General features: G+C 37.8%; 1 protein-coding gene across 7 annotated transcripts in view; it reads right to left on the reverse strand.

Annotated features, from left to right (window-relative positions):
- Positions 1-17,247, reverse strand: part of SPC25 (SPC25 component of NDC80 kinetochore complex) — a 56,707-nt gene extending 39,460 nt beyond the window's left edge. For 3 of the 7 annotated variants that reach the window (XM_063648261.1, XM_063648264.1, XM_054476919.2), the window contains exons 1-6: positions 16,415-17,188; positions 16,150-16,296; positions 15,989-16,054; positions 4,396-4,542; positions 3,224-3,328; positions 747-845 (exon numbers count right to left, since the gene is read on the reverse strand). In XM_063648261.1, the coding sequence (XP_063504331.1) occupies positions 747-845; positions 3,224-3,328; positions 4,396-4,542; positions 15,989-16,054; positions 16,150-16,282 (550 nt within the window). In that variant the 5' untranslated portion in view covers positions 16,283-16,296; positions 16,415-17,188. Of the gene's footprint in view, positions 1-746; positions 846-3,223; positions 3,329-4,395; positions 4,543-15,988; positions 16,055-16,149; positions 16,297-16,414 lie in introns of all 7 variants that reach the window. The other 4 variants (XM_054476923.2, XM_054476920.2, XM_063648260.1 and 1 more) reach the window with 3 other exon arrangements.
- Positions 17,248-20,499: the final 3,252 nt, after the last annotated feature.

Below are 20,499 nucleotides of genomic sequence, written 5' to 3' on the forward strand. Positions count from 1 at the left end.
AGTCACCAGGGCACAGCGCTGTGCCAGCTCAGCAGTTCACCTGAGTGTCTGTCAGCTACAAAGGCTTTAAGATGATAGCACAGGTGTAATGAGCTGAGAACGATTTTTATGAATTCCAATAAATGAAGGATTACTTCTACAGGGGCATTAGAAGAATAAACAAGAGATAAATATATTTCTATTCTCTTCTTGTTCACATTATTATTAATGATATATATTCCTTATAAATCAAAGGCCTTTTGGCCAGCTGTAGAATCAGTAACTAACCTTTATTATCAATGTGTGAGATTTTGAGGATGAAATAGTTTTTCAAAAATGTATTTTTGGGAAAATAAATTGTTAAATTCTGATGACTTCACATTTGATTTTAAAATCATCTACCTGGATAAATTCTAATATTCACATTTAAGCAGCCATAGTCTTTAAAGCTTCAGTTTTTAAAAAAGTTATCTAAAAGGACAATTCATATTTGCACATGAACGCAGTGATCTTTGTTTTTAGATTGTTCAGACACTGTGGCACTGTGCCATCCTGAAGAGATGCTACTTATTAAGGATCCTAGATAATATCTATAAATCAAGACTATATTCACTTCCTTTAGAAGACTATACTCCAAGAAGCAAGACTGAAAAAGGAAGCAATAGAGTCTGGAGCTATTACTTTCCTCCATATTACTTTATATGCTGATTGAAATAACATTTTGGAATGCCAATCTTAAATACCAGTTAGGAGATATTAGTACATACCTTCATAGTCCCTTGCTTCATTGAGATGCAAGGAAAACATAAATGGGCTCTCAGGATTCTTAGGGTCAATATTAGTGAATATAAACTGCAATTTCTCACCTGAAAAGAGATTAAACTACTTAGTGTGTCAAAGCTTTCAATGGAGATACCCTTTCTTACTCCATCTTTGATCAATATCTGCACTGCTAAGTATATACAGTCATGTAACCAACATTTCCAAATGCAGAAGTTACAAATTCGTTTTAAAATATAGTTTCAATATGACATCAAAAATACGGTCAACAAAAGAAAAACAGATAAATTGGACTTTGTTAAAATTAAAAACTTTTGTCCTTTAAAGAACACTATCAAGAGAAGGAAAAGACAACCTAAAGAATGGGAGAAAATATTTGCAATCATTTATCTGATAAAGGTTGAATACATAGAATGTATTTAAAACTCCTACAACTAAAAACCACCCAATTCAATAATGGGCAAAAAATCTGAAAGGACATTTCTCCAAAGAATATATAAAAATGGCCATTAAGTACACGAAAAGATGCTCAACATCATTAGTCATTATGTAAATGTAAGCCGAAACTACAATGAGATACCATTTCATACCCAGTAGGATGGCAAATAAATAAATGGAAAATAACAGTGTTGGTGAGGATGTGGAGAAACTGGAACCCTAGTACATTGCTGGTAGAAATGTAAAATGGTACAGCCACTGTGAAAAACAGTTTGGCAGATCCTCAAAAAGTTTAAATATAGAATTACAATATGGCCCAGCAATTCCACTCCTAAGTATATAGCTGAAAGAATTGAAAACAGAGACTCAAGTAGATAACTGTATGCCGATGTTCATAGCAGCATTATTCATAGTAGCCAAAAAGTGAAAATAACCCAGTGCCCACCAACAGATGAATGGATATAGTACACACATACAATGGAACATTATTCAGCCATAAAATGGAATGAACTTGGCTGCTGCGGTCTTTTTTATGATTCACTAGGAGAACTCATAGGATTCACTCAGCAGCATATGGCCATACTCAGGGCTATGATTTATTACAGCAAAAGGATATAGCAAAATCAGCAAAGGGAAAAGGTACATGGAGTAAAGTCCAAGGAGAACCAGGCATAAGCTTCCAGAACCTCTAATGAGCTTCCTGGTAGACAACACTTCACATGTGTTGTCACAATTTGATGCTGAATGAATTAGCACATCCTGTTTGACTCTACTGGGTTAGGACTCTTGAAACCTTGTGCCAGGTTTCCTGTAGACTTTGCCCCACGTGCTATTGTTTCTTTGCTGATTCTGTTCTGTATCCTTTTGCTACAGTAAATCTTAGCTATGAATATGACTATATGCTAATTCCTTCTAGTGAATCACCAAACCTGAGAGTGATCTTGGGAAGCCCAGACACAACAGACATTGCCATACATTAGCGATGTACATGTGATATACATGCAACAGGCATCCAAATATTCATGTGTTTTAGCCTAGTAATTCCTCTCTGGGAAATAATTCTATGAAAAACCATACAAAGAAAATGGGAAGGTCTATGCTCACTGGTTTACAATAGTCCCCCTTTATCCACCAGGGAGAAATATGTTCCAAGACCCCAACAGATGCCTGAAACCATAGTACCAAACCCCATGTAAACAGATGCTCTTTGACTTACAATGGCATTATGTGCCAATAAACACATCGAAAGTCACAAACATTGTAAGGCAAAAATGCATTTAACACCCTGATAAACTGATTATAAAGTCAAAAAATTGTAAGTTGAACTATCATAAGTCAGGGACTGTCCATAGTATGTATTTTCCTATACATACATACCTATGATAAAGTTTAAGTTGTAAATTAGGCACAGAAAGAGATTAACAACAACTAATAATAAAACAGAACAATTACAACAACATACTATAATAAAAGTTATATGAATGTGGCTTCTCTCCCTCTCACAATATCTTATTGTACCATACTCATCCATTTAATATCATCAGACCACGGTTGAACATAGGTAACAGAAACCGTGAATAAGTGGGGATGACTGTATTTCTAAAACTGAAAAAACCGGCAGAATCCAAATGTTGGTAGAAGCAAAATATGTGTTAAACAATAGATAAATGGTTGAATAAATTATGCTATATTAATAGAATGAATTATTACATCACTATTTAAAAGTTACCATTATGAAGACTATAGCAACTGAGGAAATGCTCAGAATACAATGCTGATAGGAACAACAAAAATTATTTGCATGCTGACAATCATGCCAAAAATACATTTATTAAAATACCGAATGATAAATAACTACAGCATCAGTAGCTATGTTAGAATAATTTAAAAATTGTAATTTTTTCCTATTTTCTAGAAAGTTAATGTGGTCATTATTTTAGTTGAAAATATTTTAAAAATTTTCCTCTACTTAAGAACAGATACAGTTTTCTAATCTCCTATATTTTATTTATATTAAAAAACTTACCATAAATTTTTCGAATTTCTAGTCCAAGTCGATCTTTATACAAGTCTGCAGATTTCTGCAGCCTTTTCAACCTCTCTGCATTCGCTTTATTAGCAGTAGAAATAGCTGTGATTAAAAAACACACACAATACTAAATGTTTTAAATAATAGTAAATTAATGCTCACTGAGTTAATTTGTTAAACTTAAAATCAACTATAAAATGATGCCAAGCCTATAAATCTGCTTCCATTTATTGTTCCTATATCTACCAGTTGGCTAAAAGAAGCTTCTGTTCATTCAAGTTGGAAGGAAAAACTGCTCAAGAAAATGTATACAGACAGTGAGAAGAATAAGCCTTGTCTTACTTTATTATGTAGTAGCATAAGTAAATAGGCCAGGGATTTGTATGGCTGGCATAGAAATAGACAGACTTCATTTATACTATTGTGCTTTTTTTCTAGATAACCAATTGCTTCAAGAGAAAATGTTCTCTTCCTTTAAGCATAACTATTTCTTATGAGAGGTCAGCCTTATTTCATGCTAGTTTAGTTTTTTCTTTTTTTTTTTTTAAGTTAGCACAATAGTCCCTAAATATACTTTAAAGTAGCAAAATAGTCCCTAAGTAATGAGAAAAATAATTTCACAATTTAGACTTGGATAAGAACTCCACAAGAAAAAGCATTTACAAAACAAACTTTGCTATTTTCAGATTCGAAGAATAGATTACCTAGTTTGTGAGCAAACAAGGCTCCTTTCTAAAAGATGCATTCATTTGAATATGAAAGTTGTTTATACATAAGAGATTTTGCAGCATAAAAAGCACGCTTAATATTACCTGGCAGAGAATGTATGGTCAATAAATCTTTGTTGCATAAAGTACACTATGGCTTGTCCAAAGCAAATTTTATTTAGGGACACCATTTCTCACTCTGCTTAATTAAAACCTCCTATCAATTTCATTATTACTGATTATATTAAAAATCACAAAAGAAGGTCCTTTAAGTAAGACAAAAGAAAATAAAACCCAGTTAGTTAATTTTAATGACATCTTGCAGAGATGAGTGGCTGGTTATGCCCTGAGGTACTGTAATCCATTTTTAGCAATGAACTGGAACAGGCAAGATGTACTTAATAAAGGTGAACCATCACCACTTTCCATTTTAGATCAGTATGTTTATAAGAGGAAACTTACTTTCCTTCTTCCTAGAATATTCTTCCTTAAGATCCTGGATATTTGCAGTCAGTACTTCCAATTCCTGTTTTTTGTCTTTTACTTCAGCAATCAATTTTAACAAGTTATCCTTTTTTTCTTGAATGAGCTTATTTTGCCTGCTGATCTCTGTAAGAAGCACAAGGTATTAGCTAGAATATGCTTGGCTCTCTGACATGTATCTAAGAAAAGGCCAAAGTTTACTGACTTTCATAAAGATTAATAAAGAATGTTTTGACTGATAAGCATTTTCTAATGATTCAAAATTACAAAAGACAAAAAAGAAAAAAAAATCCTAATCTATCCTTTCCTACTCATCTTTAAAAAAAATGACACAGAAAAGCTTCTTAAAATGAGAATACCAAATTAAACCAAGGAACAGAAAATCAAAAGATCATGACCCTTACAGCTCCCCACTCAAAATAAGCACAGAAATAAAAACTACCAACAAAGATAACTAAACTTTATTTTTTATTTTATTTTTATTTTTTTTTGAAACAGGGTCTTACTGTTGCCCAGGCTGGAATACAGTGGCACAATCACTACCCATTGCAGCCTCCCACCTTAGCATCCTGAGTACCTGGGACTACAGGCACACACTACATCACGCCTGGCTGATTTTTAAATTTTTTTGTCTCACTGTGTTGCACAGGCTAGTCTCAAACTGTTAGGTTCAAGCAATCATCCTACCTCAGCCTCTCAAAGTGCTGGGATTACCAGTGCAAGCCACCACGCCTGGCCAACAACCAAACCCTAGAAGATGGTTTTAAACAGTGCTTTGAGGAAAAGGCTCACTCTAATGCTATATAAATTATTCTGGAACATAAGCATAATTCTAAAGCTAAAATAAAAAATTAAAGATAGCACTGGCCCTCTACCCACAACTATATAAACTAATCTCACTTAAAAACATAGGTGCAAAGATGCTCAATAAAATATTAAGTTACATTAAAAATAATCCACTAAGAGCAAATATAGTTTATACTAAGGGTTTTATATAGTGAAGGTGTAATATTAGGAAAATCCATCACATGAATAAGAATTGAAGAGACGTTTCATATGAATTCAGCATCCACTCCTGACACTGATTCTTAAACTATAAATGGAAGGACATTTAACATGATAGAAACAAATCAAAAACCTTTCAAATCTCATAATATATATTTGGCATTTCCAAAAGGAATAAAATAGATGCCAGTTAGCACTGTTATTTAATATTTCCCTACAAGTTTCTGGCCAAGACAAGATATTTAGCTGGTAAAACTATAAGGAAAAAAAAAGAACTATTTTTCATTGTATGTAGACAATAGACATCTATCTAGAATACTCAGAAAAATCTACTGAAAACCTATCAGAATTTGTGGTACTACACACCAAAAAATCAACAGTTTTTGTACATAACACCAGTGATTAATACATAGGTAAGAATAGATATTTATACTAATATTAATAGCTGTAATCGTTGTTTTTGCTCTTTGTTTTTATTGGTTTTATTAGTTTTTGCTATTCTGTGCCATTTTTAAGTACTGGCATACGTTGGAGATATTGCAAGTTCTATTCCAGATCACTGTGATAAAGCAAATATTGCAATAAAGCAAGTCACACAAATGTTTTGGTTTCCCAGTACATAGAAAAGTTATTTTACACTATATTGTAGTCTATTAAGCGTGCAATAGCATTATGGCTAAAAAACAAACGTACATATCTTAATTAAAAATATTTTATTGCTAAAATATGCTAATAATCATCTGAGCCTTCAGCAAGTCCTAAACTTTTGCAGGGGGAGGGTCTTGCCTTGATGTTGGTGGCTGCTGACTGATCAGACTGGTAGTTGCAGAAGGTTGGGGTGGCTATGGCAATTTATTATAATAGGACAACAATAAAGTTTGCTGCATCAATCAACTCTTTCATGAAAGATTTCTCTGCAGCATACAATGGTGTTTGACAGCATTTACCCCTGGTAGAACTTCTTTCAAAATTGGAGTCAGTCTTCTCAAACCCTGCTGCTACTTTATCAACTAAGTTTATATAATAGTCTAAATCCTTTGTTGTCAGTTAAACAATGTTCACAGCATCTTCACCAGGAGTGGATTCCGTTCCATAAAACCACTTTCTTTGCTTATCCATAAGAAGCAACTCCTTATCCATTCAAGTTTTACCATGAGATGGCAGCAATTCGGTCACATCTTCAGGTTCCACTTCTAAATCTAGGTCTCTTGTGATTTCCACCACATCTGTAGTTACTTTCTCTCTCTATTCAAGTCTTGAACCTCTCAGTCATCCATGAGGGTTAAAATCAGCTTCTTCCAAGCTCTTGTTCATGTTGATATTTTGACCTCTTCCTGTGAATCATGAATGTTCTATGGCATCTAGAATGGTGAATCCTTTCTCTGGAAGGTTTTCAATTTATTTTGCCCAGATCCATCAGAGAAATCACTATTTGTGGTAGCTATAACCTTATTTCTTAAATAATGAGACATGAAAGTCAAAATTACCCCTTGATCCATGGGCTGCAGAATGGATGTTGTCTTAGCAGGCATGAAAACAACACTAATCTCCATCACTGCTCTTGGGTGACCAGATGCACTGTTAATGAGCAGAAATATTTTGAAAGGCATCTTTTTTCCTGAGCAGAAGGTCTCAACAGTGGGCCTAAAATATTCAGTAAACTATGCTATATACACATGTGCTGTCATCTAGGCTTTGCTATTCCATTTATGGAACATAGGCAGAGTAGATTTAGTATAATTCTTAAGGGCCCTAGGATTTGGGGAATGGCAAGTGAGCACTGGCTTCAACTTAAAGTCACCAGGTGCATTAGTCACTAAAAAGAGTCAGCCTGTCCTTTGAAGCTTCAAAGCAGGCCTTGACTTCTCTCTAGCTATGAAAGTCTTAGATGCCATCTTCTTCCAATAGAAAACTGCTTTTTCAACTACATCAAAAATCTGTTCTTTAATGATCTGTTCATTCAATGATCTTAGCTAGATAACTTGCTGTAGCTTCTACATTAGCACTTCTGCTTCATCTTGCATTTGTATTTTATGGAGGCAGCTGCTTTCCTTAAACCTCATGAACCAACTTCTGCTAGCTTCAAACTTTTCTTCTAAAACTTCCTCATCTTTCTCAAGCCTTCACAGAATTGAAGAGGGCTAGAGTCTTATCCTGAATTAGGCTTTTGCTTAAGGGAATGCTGTGGTTTGTTTGCTCTTCTATTAAGGCCACTAAAATTTTCTCTACATTAACAATAAGGCTGTTTCTCTTTCTTATCATTCGTGTGTTCACTGAATTAGCACTTTTGCTAATTGGCGCAAGAGGCCAAGCTTTCAGCCTATCTCAGCTTTTGACACACTTTCCCACTAAGTTTAATCATTTCTAGCTTTTGATTTAAAGTGAGAGACCTATGACTCCTTCTTTCAGTTGAACACTTAGAGGTCACTATAGGGTTATTAATTGGCCTAATTTCAATACTGGAGACTAGGGAGGGCCCAAGGAGAGGAAGAATGACAGGAATGGCTGGTCAGCGGAGCAGTCAGAAGTCATTCAACATTTATCCATTAAGTTTGTCATCTTATATGGGTGTCATTCATGGTGCTTAAAACAATTACAATAGTAACGTCAAAGATCACTGATCATAGAGCACCACAAGAAATATAATAATGACAAGTTTGAAATCTTGTGAGAATTACCAACATGTGACAGATATGAAGTCAGCACATGCTGATGGAAAAATGGTGCCCATAGACTTGACACATGGTTGCCATTAACCTTTAATTTGTAAAAATTGCAATATCTGTAAAGTGCAATAAAACAAGGTATCCATGTACCAAAATACTGGCCTTTTACATCTGTCTCACATATTGGCCAGCACCTCATTACTCCTTCTTGGCTTTAATCTCTCTACCTTCCCTTCCTTCCCCATGTCCCTGTCACTCTCTGTACAAGTTCTTCTTGCCCTAGCCCTCTTAAACACTCAGCTTCTGCAACTACCCATCCCTTTCTCACACACATGCTCAAAATAAAAACAACGATGCCTGTGCATAAACCTGGCCAAACCTCTGCTGGGAAAGGAGTAACCCAGGCAGGGCCACTTCTTCCTGTTTGTTGGAAGAAAGATACAACTGCTGCTACTTGGGGCCCATTGCACAGAGACGTGTCCCCAAAATGCCAATCAGGGGGCTAAACAAAGCAGGAAGGCACAAAAAGCATAAGAGCTCTAGGGCAGAGGCTACTGAGGTCAAATAAGCAGAGCCAGTAAAGCTCAAGTGGCGCTTTATAATGTGCTTATGAATTTTTGAATTAAAGATTTAATTTTACTAATACTTAAATGAAATCTAAACACTTTAAAATCAAATGCCAATTAATAATACCAGTAATCTAGAATTTTATCAAATAAACCAAACTATCTATACTGTCATTTAATTCCAGTATTATGATTACAAGTAAATATGTGCTCCAAGGATAAGTAATTTTTTTCTCAAAGTTAAACAAGTTAGTCCATCACTGAATTTATGAAGACTTTAAATACCATACATCTTCAAAAGAGAAATACACTATGATCTGTTTCCCAAACTGAAGTGAGCATGGAATTCTCAGTGCTTGAACAACATCTCTCAAGACAACATTCCTCAGGCAACAGGAAAATCTCGTTTATAGAGGTAACAAACAGAAAATTCAGAATCAACCTAGATCAAGAAATGTGTAGGCTCTGTTTGAAAAAAACTGCAAAGCTTGTCAGAGACAAATATTTGATCTGGATATATGAAGACATATTTTATGCTTCTAAATATTATAAAAGACATGCCAAACAAATGTTGGCACAGTTAGGAAGTTAATATGATAAATGAAATATCAAATCAATGTTCAAGAGGTAGATTATTCTCTAAACAGTGCTGAAATCCAAAATAAATTCTTTAGTCTTTTACTACTTTTTTAAAAGAAGAGGAAAAACACTCAGCAGTTCAGTAACTTGCCCAAAGCTGTATTTGCTAGGATGAAATAAATAATAAGGGCCAGGCGCAGTGGCTCATGCTTGTAATCCCTGTACTTTAGGAGGCTCAGGCGGGCAGATCATGAGGTCAGGAGATAGAGACCATCCTGGCCAACATGGTGAAACCCCGTCTCTACTAAAAATACAAAAATGAGCTGGGCGTGGTGGCGTGTGCCTCTAATTCCAGCTACTTGGGAGGCTGAGGCAGAATAGCTTGAACCAGGGAGTTGGAGGTTGCAGTGAACTGAGATTGCACCACTGCACTCCAGCCTGGCTACAGGGAGAGACCCTGTCTCAAAAATAAATAAATAAATAAACAAACAGACAGACTGCGTTCAAACTCAGGTCTTGACTTCAAAGGCAATGCTTTGCCCATTAAATTATCCTCCTCCAACAATGGGTTGCCATTTCAATCTCAAGAGGAAGACACAAATACAAATTCCTAAGAAAAAAACAGACAAAGGGATAAACAGATGAAACACAGAATGCAGATGGCTAATAAATATGAAAGACAATTTAACATCAGATTAATCACAGAAATGCAAGTAAAGCAGTAAGATTTCAATTTTCATTTATTACAACAATGTTTACAAAAATAACAACTAATGTTGAGAGGAATGCAAAATGCTAGGGTCCTTCTAGAAAATATTTTTGACTTTATAAAATAAAAGAGCCTTAAAAATATCCACCTCCTTTGACCCAGCAATTTCATTTTTACAAAGTTACCCTAGGGAAATAGGATATGTGCAAATATTTATATATAAAAATTCTTCTTCAGTATTTATAATGAAAAACTGAAAACATCTTCAATGGCTAACAAGCAAATGATTTTTAAAATATAGTATATCAGTAAGATGGAATGTATTTGCAAAATAATTTAGCATTGTGGGAAAATCTTCTCAAAGTTGAAAAAAAAGAGGATAGTTATATAGATACCATGAACATAATTACGTTAAAAATCTACATAGCTCATGAAAAACAAAAGTTAAAAAGTCGTTTTGTTAAATATGGTTCTCAACATTACAGGTGATTTTTTTGCTTACTTTTCTTTATGTTCTAAGAAAATGAACATGATCATATATTATGTCAAGTATAACTCAAAAATAAACATCTTACTAGAAAGAAAAATGCTACTGTTTAAAGAAAAAAATTAAGTAGAATTGTACTACACAAGAAATCCAGATTGAAAGTCAAAGGTCTCAACTCTGATCCAGCTCATCAGTTGTTACCCAAGGACCTTGGTCAAAATCACAACTTCGGAAACTCTTTTCCTCATTTGTAAAATGGGGATAACAGTGGCTACCCCATTCACTGGGGTTAGAGTATCCAGTAATAATAATATGAAAACTTTTAAACTAGTGACACATAAATACCACATATGAGAATGTTTTTATTATAACATTTGAAGAACTGTGTGAATTTGTGGCCAATACAAATATAGGTGTCCTCGATGCTGTGTGACTATTTTTTTTTCTTTTTTTTTTTTTTGAGATGGAGTCTCACTGTGTCGCCAGGCTGCAGTGCAGTGGTGCAATCTCAGTTCACTGCAACCTCCGCCTCCCGGGTTCAAGTGATTCTCCTGCTTCAGCCCCAAGTAGCCAGGACTACAGGCACCCACCACCACGCCCAGCTAATTTTTATATTTTTAGTGGAGATGGGGTTTCACCATGTTGGCCAGGATGGTCTTGATCTTTTGACCTCGTGATCCGCCTGCCTCGGCCTCCCAAAGTGCTAGGACTACAGGCGTGAACCACCGCACCTGGCCTGCTGTGTGACTATTATTACATGTGTACACAGCAGGCTGTCTTATTCCCAGGATCGACATTTCAAACTTTCACTCCTACACACCAGAGGAAACCTTCCTTGCATTTTCACTCCAATGCAGGTCAGTATAGTACAATGGAAAGAGCACAGACACAATCATTGCAATCCTAGATCCTCTATCTACCTCCAGACCTTAGGCAAGTTTCTTAACCTCAATGAGCTTCAATTTCCTCATCTGTAAAACAGGGATAATCTCTGTCTTAGACAGACTTCAGGATTTATAATAATTTAAAAGCCTGCCCATAGTAAATGCCTCTCACTTTCAATAGATGATCTTCCTTCTTGTGATAATTAGAATCTATGGCTCCAGAACTTCAGGCTATTTTGTTCTCTGCGGTATCTTCCTAGAAGATTACCTGGTATAGAGCAGTAACTCAACAAGTATTTGGTCAGTGAATGAATTCCCTCCATCTTTCTTGTTCCCAAAATAATATCTATCTCAATCTTTACCTTACTGGATCTACCTGTGACTTCCAGTGTTGACAACACCCTTTACTGTTTCTCTCCTCTTTTAGTTTTGGTGACCTTCTCTCTTACGTCCTCTGTTCTCCAATTACTAATTCTGTCTTTCCTGGTCCTTTCAATTTAACTCTCTCTCAAATTGGAGAGGAAATGTAATGCTCTGAAGATGAGTAAGGCTTCTGGAGTTAATCTGATGATCTGGGGCAAATCACAATCTCTCTGGGACTGTAATATCAGAAAAGTAGCAATAATAATAATAAATACCAACCCTGAAGAACTGTCATGAGGACTGAAGGAGATGGTCAACGTAAGGCATTTAGCACAGTACCTGGCACAGAGTAATGAGTAAATAAATATTATTACTAACCAAAGCTACCTTCTTTCACTCTACATATTCTTCCACATCTTCAACCCCCCAAATACACTAAAGACTCACAAATCCCTATCTTAAGCAAAGACCACTTTTCTGGCTGGCTTCCAGATGAATATATTCAGTGCCTATCAGGTATCGCCACCTGAAGACTTGCTGCACAATAAACTCAGCATATTCACCCAACATGTTTAAAATTGAACCCCTGTATGTTTCCTTCCCACCTATAAAAACATGCTCCTCCTTTCTTTCAATCCCTCACTTAGTAAATGCATCACCACTGATTCATACTCCATGTCAGAAGGAATCATCCTAGACCACAGCATACTCTCACCTTCAGGCCAACAGTCTTGAGTCTAACTCCTCAGACCTGTCACTGGTCCAAGCCATACTCATTATGTGCCTGTACTATTACACTAAATTTTTCCTTTAACTTGTCTCTTTATGGACAACAATCTCACTCCCCTCCTGTTTATTGTGCATGATTACTAGATTGTTTCTTCTGACATATAAATCCAATATCATTTTCCAGGTTGAAATCCTGTAGCAACTCTTTCTCTCCTGAAAAACAAAGTCTAATCCCCTTTGCACAACATGGAATGTCCATCATCTGGCCAACCAGTTCTTCCAGCCACTTCTCCACCACTCCCCATCCACAGTGTACTCCAGCCATCCCAGAACTTAACAAGCTCTCATGTTCCTGCCATATTCCATGTGCTGTTCCCTCTTCCTAGAATGCAATGCTGACTCTGTTGAACATCCCTAACCTTCCTTTATGTGATTTTCTCCAAAGTAGTGTGGTATAATCAGACTGTAGGTTCAAATCATATTTCTGTTCATTATCAGCTATCTGACCTTGAGAAAGTTGCTTAACCTCTCTGTGTTTATTTTGTCATAAAAATCTAACATGTAAGACTAAAAGCAATATCTATACCTCTTAGGGTTGTTGTGAGGATTCATGAGTCAATATATGCAAAGAGCTTAGAACAGGGCCTAGCACATGGTATACAAGGTAATGGTTAGCTATTAAATGTCCTGCATTCCTCACTGGAAGAATCAAATCCTCCAGATTCTATCTTCACACAGCATCTATTACATTATTCTAACAACTAATACAATCTTTTTTTTTTTTTTTTTTGGAGACAGGGTCTCACTCTGTTGCCCAGGCTGGAGTGTAGTGGCATGATCACAGCTCACTGTAACCTCAATCTCCTGGGCTCAAGTGATCCTCCTGCCTCAGCCTCCCGAGTAGCTGGAACTACACGTGTCCGCCACCACACCTGGCTAATTTTTCATTGAGACAAGTTCTCACTATATTGCCCAGGCTGGTCTTGAACTCCTGGGCTCAGGCAATCCTCCTACCTCGGCCTCCCAAAGTGCTGGAATTACTTTGGCTTGAGCCATTGAGCCTGGAACAATATATTTTAATTGTGGTTTCCCCATCTATATCCCCCACAATATTGTGAGTAGATTATACTTTATGCACTGTTGTCTCCTTAGTGGTGGGCAATAGCAGTCATATGTTCATTGAATTAATTAAACTTGGGTAAATTGTATTTCTGTTCAAGTATAAACCGATTTTTTTTTTTTTTCGAGACGGAGTCTTGCTCTGTTGCCCAGGCTGCAGTGCAGTGGTGCGATCTGGGCTCACTGCAAGCTCTGCCTCCCGGGTTCATGTCATTCTCCTGCCTCAGCCTCCCAAGTAGCTGGGACTATAAGCACCGACCACCACGCCCGGCTAATTTTTTGTATTTTTAGTAGAGACGGGGTTTAACCATGTTAGCCAGGATGGTCTCGATCTCCTGACCTCGTGATCCGCCCACCTCAGCCTCCCAAAGTGCTGGGATTACAGGCATGAGCCACCGTGCCCGGCCAAGTATAAACTGATTTTTAAAAGAAAAATATTGATAATGCTTTTAGACTTTAGACTATATAGAGCATAACTTCACACTATAGATAATCTTTAAGAGCACAGTTTGAGACTCACAGCAGTAAAACTGACAGTTCCAAACTTAATTTTCTAATGCCTAGGGATCCTACAAAGAGGTTTTAAAGAACCCAAACTAATTATCACTCTTTCACACACACATGCAAACAGAAGTGGTTTTCCTTTTTGCTTATGGTTACAGGCGGAATGAGAGAAGCAGTGAAGGGCATGGAAGCTTCAGGGCAGATTAAAAAGTAAACATGGGTAGGCCGGTTGCGGTGACTGATGCCTGTAATCCCAGCACTTTGGGAGGCCAAGGTGGGCAGATCACCTGAGGTCAGGAGATTGAGACCATCCTGGCTAACATGGTGAAACCCCGTCTCTACTAAAAATACAAAAAATTAGTGGCGCGTGGTGGTGTGCGCCTGTAGTCTCAGCTGCTTGGGAGGCTGAGGCAGGAGAATCACTTGAACCCAGAAGGCAAAGGTTGCAGTGAGCCGAGATCATGCCACCGCACTCCAGCCTGGGCAACAGAGCGAGACTCCATCTCAAAAAAAAAAAAGAAAAGAAAGAAAGAAAGTAAACATGGGTAAAAGTCTAGCAAATAACCTACTGGGGTAACAAAGTCAGATGCCTTCATGGGCCACACAATGAGTAAAGTGGGTAAGTCAAGGCTACCCATTTTGCAAATGAAAGAACATATGCCCCATGTAAGGACATTCTAGTCTAATATTGTTTAAAACATGGTGCCTTTAAACCAAGTATCTCTAGTGGAATTTGAACTGTGGACACATGTTTGTGTCCTGTGTGTAAGAATTCAGTAAAAGCTACTGATTCACTCTGGACAACCTGGAGAGTGGTAGAAATAAGATGGCAAGAATAGTAGTAAAAATATGGAGAAAAACACTGTCAGAGTACTAACAGAGCTGAGAGAACTCTAGCTTTTCAATCCCCAGGCTGTGATTTCCAACGCGAAAACAAACTCATCTTTTAAAAAATACTGGCATTTATACCTTGGCACTGACAAATCTCACAAGTATAGTGCTGAGTGAAAAAATGGACAGAAGACATACAAGAGAATGCCATTTATATAACACTCAAAAACACAATACTAGAGGCCAGGCACGGAGGCTCACACCCGAAATCCTAGCACTTTGGGAGGCCAAAGTGGGCGGACTACTTGAGCCCAGGAGTTTAAGACCAGCCTGCACAATATGGTGAAACCCCATCTCTATGAAAAATACAAAATTAGCCAGGTGTGGTGGCGTGCACCAGTGGTCCCAGCTACGTAGGGGGCTGAAGTGGGAGTATCACTTGAGCCAAGGAGGTCAAGGCTGAAGTGAGCCTAGATCATGCCACTGCACCCCAGCCTGGCTGACAAAGTGAGACCCTGTCTCAAAAAACAAAACAAAAAACTCCCACGATAGTAAACAATATATGGATAGGTTAGATGTGGAAGGTGGGAGAAGGTGTAACATAGGATGTTCTTTCTTAAGCTGTATAGTATGTCAATGTTTATTCCTATATATAAGCACATGTATATGTGTTAATGTGTATGTATTTGTGTGTGTGTGTCTATGCATATATGTATATGTATATATTTTTCAACTTTTAATTTTTTTTTAAAATTTTTTATAGAGACAGGGTTTCACCATGTTGCTTGGGCTGGTCTTGAACTCCTGGGCTCCAGGGATCCACCCAACTCGGACTCCCAAAGTGTTGGGATTACAGGCATGAGCCACCATATGTATGTGTGTGTGTATACACACATATATGTATATGTATGTGTATATGTATGTGTGTATATGTATGTATATGTATGTGTGTATATATGTATACATATATGTGACGCGTGGTGGTGTGTATATGTATGTATATATATATACACATACACAAACATATACACACTTGTGTACACAAAATACATTGTCTTACTTTTATGAGAGATTTCATGATGAAGATGTTTTATCTAAAAAAACCCCATGATTTATACTTTTTCACATACGATTTTGATATTCCAGAAACATCTCAACCATTCGTTCTTCTTCCTTTAATTTCACAGACAGCTTTTCTGAAAGAGAAATCGAACTTTCAATTCAGCTGCAATAACACTAAAAAATAAACTAGAACAGCAAAAACAGCATGTTACAAGTTAACATTAGGTACCTGCAAATGCTTTGATGGAATCCTTGTAGGTATCTCTTAGTCCTGCCATCTGACAGGAGGTGTCCGTACTTTTGAATTTATTCCAAAATTCATTTATGCTTTTATCGAATAGTGCCAGTTCGTCCTCTACCATTATGTAGGACAATGCTAAAAACAGAATACATATTGCATTTTTTAAGAGTTATTGAAATCAAATCGCCCACATATTCCAATCTGGTATACAGTATTTTGGCAATTTGTCCTTTGCTAGAAAATAGCAACTTACCTTTAATTCTAGGTATTCAAGGGTAGATCAAGCCACCTGGGCTTAACTGTTGTTAAGGTGCAGCAAGAATTCAGGACACCTTTATCTTCTAGCAGCTTGTTAGTAGGTAAGTGTAACTGCACAGGGCACTCACACGCACTGACCCTAGGTCCATTTTCTCACAAGTAAAACTGGTGACTTCTAAAACCCCTTTTCCAACTCTATCCCTTTCTGATCAGAGATCATCAGGATAGCCAGGTGGCCGGCACCCTCCCATAAAATAAGACTCCACACATCTACCCTGTCTCTCTCCTCCACCTCAGAACAGTAAAAGTTAACAGTAAAATAGGGACTAAGGTGGTAGTTTAGTAGGTTCCGTCGAGGATGTATACAAGTCACCTCGGGCCTCAGTATCCTCTGTAAAAGGAGGTCCTGGGAGAATCCTGGACCCACCAGTACTCTGCGACGCTAAAACCTTCCCAAGAGGACCAAAGATACCTCCTGCAGTGAAACCCAGAACGCTTTGGGTTCGCAGCTGCCCACCCCACCAGGCTGTGAGGCCCAAACAGCAATAAGATGCGCATTTCATAAACGCCGCCGCAAATACACACATTCCGCCCTCAAACTCACTCTCCCTTATCGCGACAGGGGGGCCAAGGAGCCCAGCTCGGCGCCCAACTCCCTCACCTTCGCAGGCAGGCCTGAGTTCCGCCGCCTTCCCCACACCAGATCCGCGCCCACTCTAGCCAACAACCGGGCTCTCGGCTCAGCTCCCGCAGCCCCGCCAACTTTCCGATTTCAAACCTAGTGCACTTCCCGCCACCCGCCTCCACGCGCAGGCTCGCCTTCTGATTGGCCGATAGCACAGGCTCTCCTTGACAGGATTGGTTGAACTCACCCTTGGATTCTCGCGGGGAAAATGGGGGAACAGGGCATTCTGGGATTCGTAGTTCTTTCCGAACAACAGCCAGCGTCTCCGCCGTGACCGGAAAGTATTAATAGCACCCGAAGAGCTCGCCCACGACAAGTCATTCATCGGCTTCAAATAAAGGTTTCTGAACAAATATATATATTGACCTTTAATCGTATCTTTTGCAAGAAATACATCCTCTTCTTTGTATTCACCTTGTAAAGTTGACTTCAATTGTGAGTGGGCAGAAACATTCAGATGGTCCTCAGAATAGGTTTTTACTGCTTACAAAAATATTCCTTCTTTTCTACTCCCCCAGCTTCTCTAACAATGTTTTTGAGGCCTAATAGAACACTATGTTACTATATTGCAGAAGTGGAAGAAACTAGAGCACTACCACAATCACCTGCTATGTTCCTTGAGGACAGGAATGAGGCACAAGATATTCAACTAGGATTTGCCAGAGTAGACAAGCTGCAGAGAATCAGCGTCGTCCAGAAACTGAAAGGTGACATCGATTCGGTATTTGAATCCTTCTTGGTAAAGCTGAGGAAGAAAGAAAACTTGGGAAAGAATGTAGAGAATATGCTTTCTGAAGAATGGAAAATAAAGTTGGCTAAAATAATGAAGTCAAAGTTATTATTTAAATCTTAGACTATGATATGTTTGTGAAAATAAAGCCTCTTATTATACACCAAAAGGTCTTTACTATACTAGTTTCTTTTCATTTTCATCAACAATACAAACACCAACAAGAAATAAATATGTAAAAAACATTCTCAGAGGACCAGATATTAGCCATTCTTTATCCAAGAACTAAATTAAGACCTATGAAATCAGGACAAGTTATTATGAATATTTAACACTTCACAATATGCCCAAAAGTCACCTTGCAGCCTAGAGACTGCTATTAATACAGTTAGACACAGAGTTTACTATGATAAATCTCCTTTCATTTCCAAATATTTTCCCAAGAACTTCTGATTTTATTTATCTGATACTATTTACCTTAAAGCAAAATTTTATGAGTTGAGTATCTCAGAACTTCAGCTGATTGAGTGCTGGTACTCAGTTTTAGGGTTTTCACAGTACCAAATTAGTGAAGACAGTATTTAAGAAGATTCATGGAAGAGGGCTGACTTGGTACCATGTTGATGAATTCCTCACTGGGTTTTTACACTGGTCTTTATCAGACTGTTCAGTGAAGATTCTTGCTCTCTTTGGGTCTTCAGCTGAGGGGAGTGATTGCCCTACCAATGTGCTGTTTTTAGGGCAGCCTCAGGGTGTCTATTGTTTTTGATTCTTTGAGTGCTCCTCACCAACCAGGATGTGAGGAAGAAGTTTCTTTGTCATTTGTCAAAATTTTTATTTCTGAAAGACTGGCTGAATAATTTCTCTCTAATCCCCAAGGATAGCTAGAGACAACCAGCTCTTCTTTCTGCTCAGTACACAGAATAGGGCCTCCAGCTTTCTCAGCATTAAAAAGGGGAAAACAGACCCCCTGACCCATCATTATTCACACAACTCCACCATCACCACCACCACCATACTTACGTACCTTTCATTTCAACCCAACCAGGGTTTACTGAGTTTCTATTTTGTGCCAGGTACTGAGCTGAGCACTACCTTCTCTGGGATATATGGTCTGTGACCCAGGGTTGGGTTTCTGCAGGGTGGGGAATAGAAAGATGCCACATATTCCCAGGCTGGAGGTGTTTCTGGATGGTGATTATAGTCTTGCTCAGACTGAATGCTCCATTGCTCCTCCCCTGAAAACTTAATTCTTTCTCCAATGGGTGAAGGACAGTGGGGTATAAGGATAAAAGATCATTGTCCTCCATTGCACATACACTTGCTGGGTAGATACTTTGCATCTTGCGGGGCAGAGCTAAGGATAGAAATGATCATGAATAACATGGTTTAGACTATAAGTTCCCCACCTGTAAGTATAAGGTTATCTTTACGACATTCACATTTATGCTGACATTCACATTTATACTTTCAACATCCATTCACTGAGAAAATTAGAAATGATAAAAGTTACTATGAATTCAAAAGAGGAGTCTCTTCTTGCAGATTCCAGGTTGAGGACCTACAATATTGAAAATGAAAAGATTCTTGAACAGAAACTTTCAATCTTCTAGATTTCTGAATGGCCTATGTCAAACACTGCAATAGATGATTTAAGAAGGCAAGTTTTCTGACAATTGCTATAAAGTACAGTATCCAAAGTGGAGTCAATGCCAGGTTACACTTGGACTCTTTCATCTCCTTCCTAGAATTAAAAAAATAAAATAAAATAAAGGAAGGGCTGGGACCTTGTATCAGTCTGTTCTCACATTGCTATAAGGAAATACCTGAGACTGGGTAATTTATAAAGAAAAGAGGTTTAATTGGCTCATGGTCTGCAAGCTGTACAGGAAGAAGAGCAGCATCTGCTTTCAGGGAGGCTTCAGGAAACTTCCAATCATGGCAGAAGGCGAATGGGGAGAAGGTACTTCATGTGCCAAAGCAGGAGCAAGGGAGATCAGGGGGAGGGGGAGGTGCCACTCACTTTTAAATGACCAGATCTCATGAGAGCTCACTCACTGTTACAAAGACAGTACCAAGAGGATGGTATTAAACCATTCATAAGAAATCCACCCTCATGATCCAATCCCCTCCCACCACTATGCTGGAGGTCTGATATGGTTTGGATCTGTGTGGTAGAAGGAAGTCACCAAATTTTATCCCCCCAAAAGAAACTATAAAACTGGGCCAAATTATCAAAAACAACCATTTAAGTGACCTGGAAATTGACTAACAGATTACAGCAAACTAAGAAGCATTTATTCATGAAAAACTACTCAAAAACATTATGCTAAGTGAAAGAAGCCAGGTGCAAAAGACTACATATACTATGATTTAATTTACATAAAATAACCATAAAAGGCAGATTCCCAGACACAGAAAGCAGTTCAGTTTTTGCATGGGGCTGGGAGCAGACCCAGGCACTGACTGCCAAAGTGCATGAAGGAACTTTCTGGGGTGCTAGAGATGTTCTGAAACTGGTTTGTGTCAATTACTGGCAACTCTATAAATATACTAAAAATCATGGAATTTATACGTTTATAATGAGGAAGTTCATAGTATATAAATTGTAACTCAATAAGTGTTAAAATTAAAAATAAAAGATGAAGGATATCAGAGCTTCAGA

Source organism: Pongo pygmaeus, chromosome 11 (assembly GCF_028885625.2).
Source record: "Pongo pygmaeus isolate AG05252 chromosome 11, NHGRI_mPonPyg2-v2.0_pri, whole genome shotgun sequence".
Classification (NCBI taxonomy): domain Eukaryota; kingdom Metazoa; phylum Chordata; class Mammalia; order Primates; family Hominidae; genus Pongo; species Pongo pygmaeus.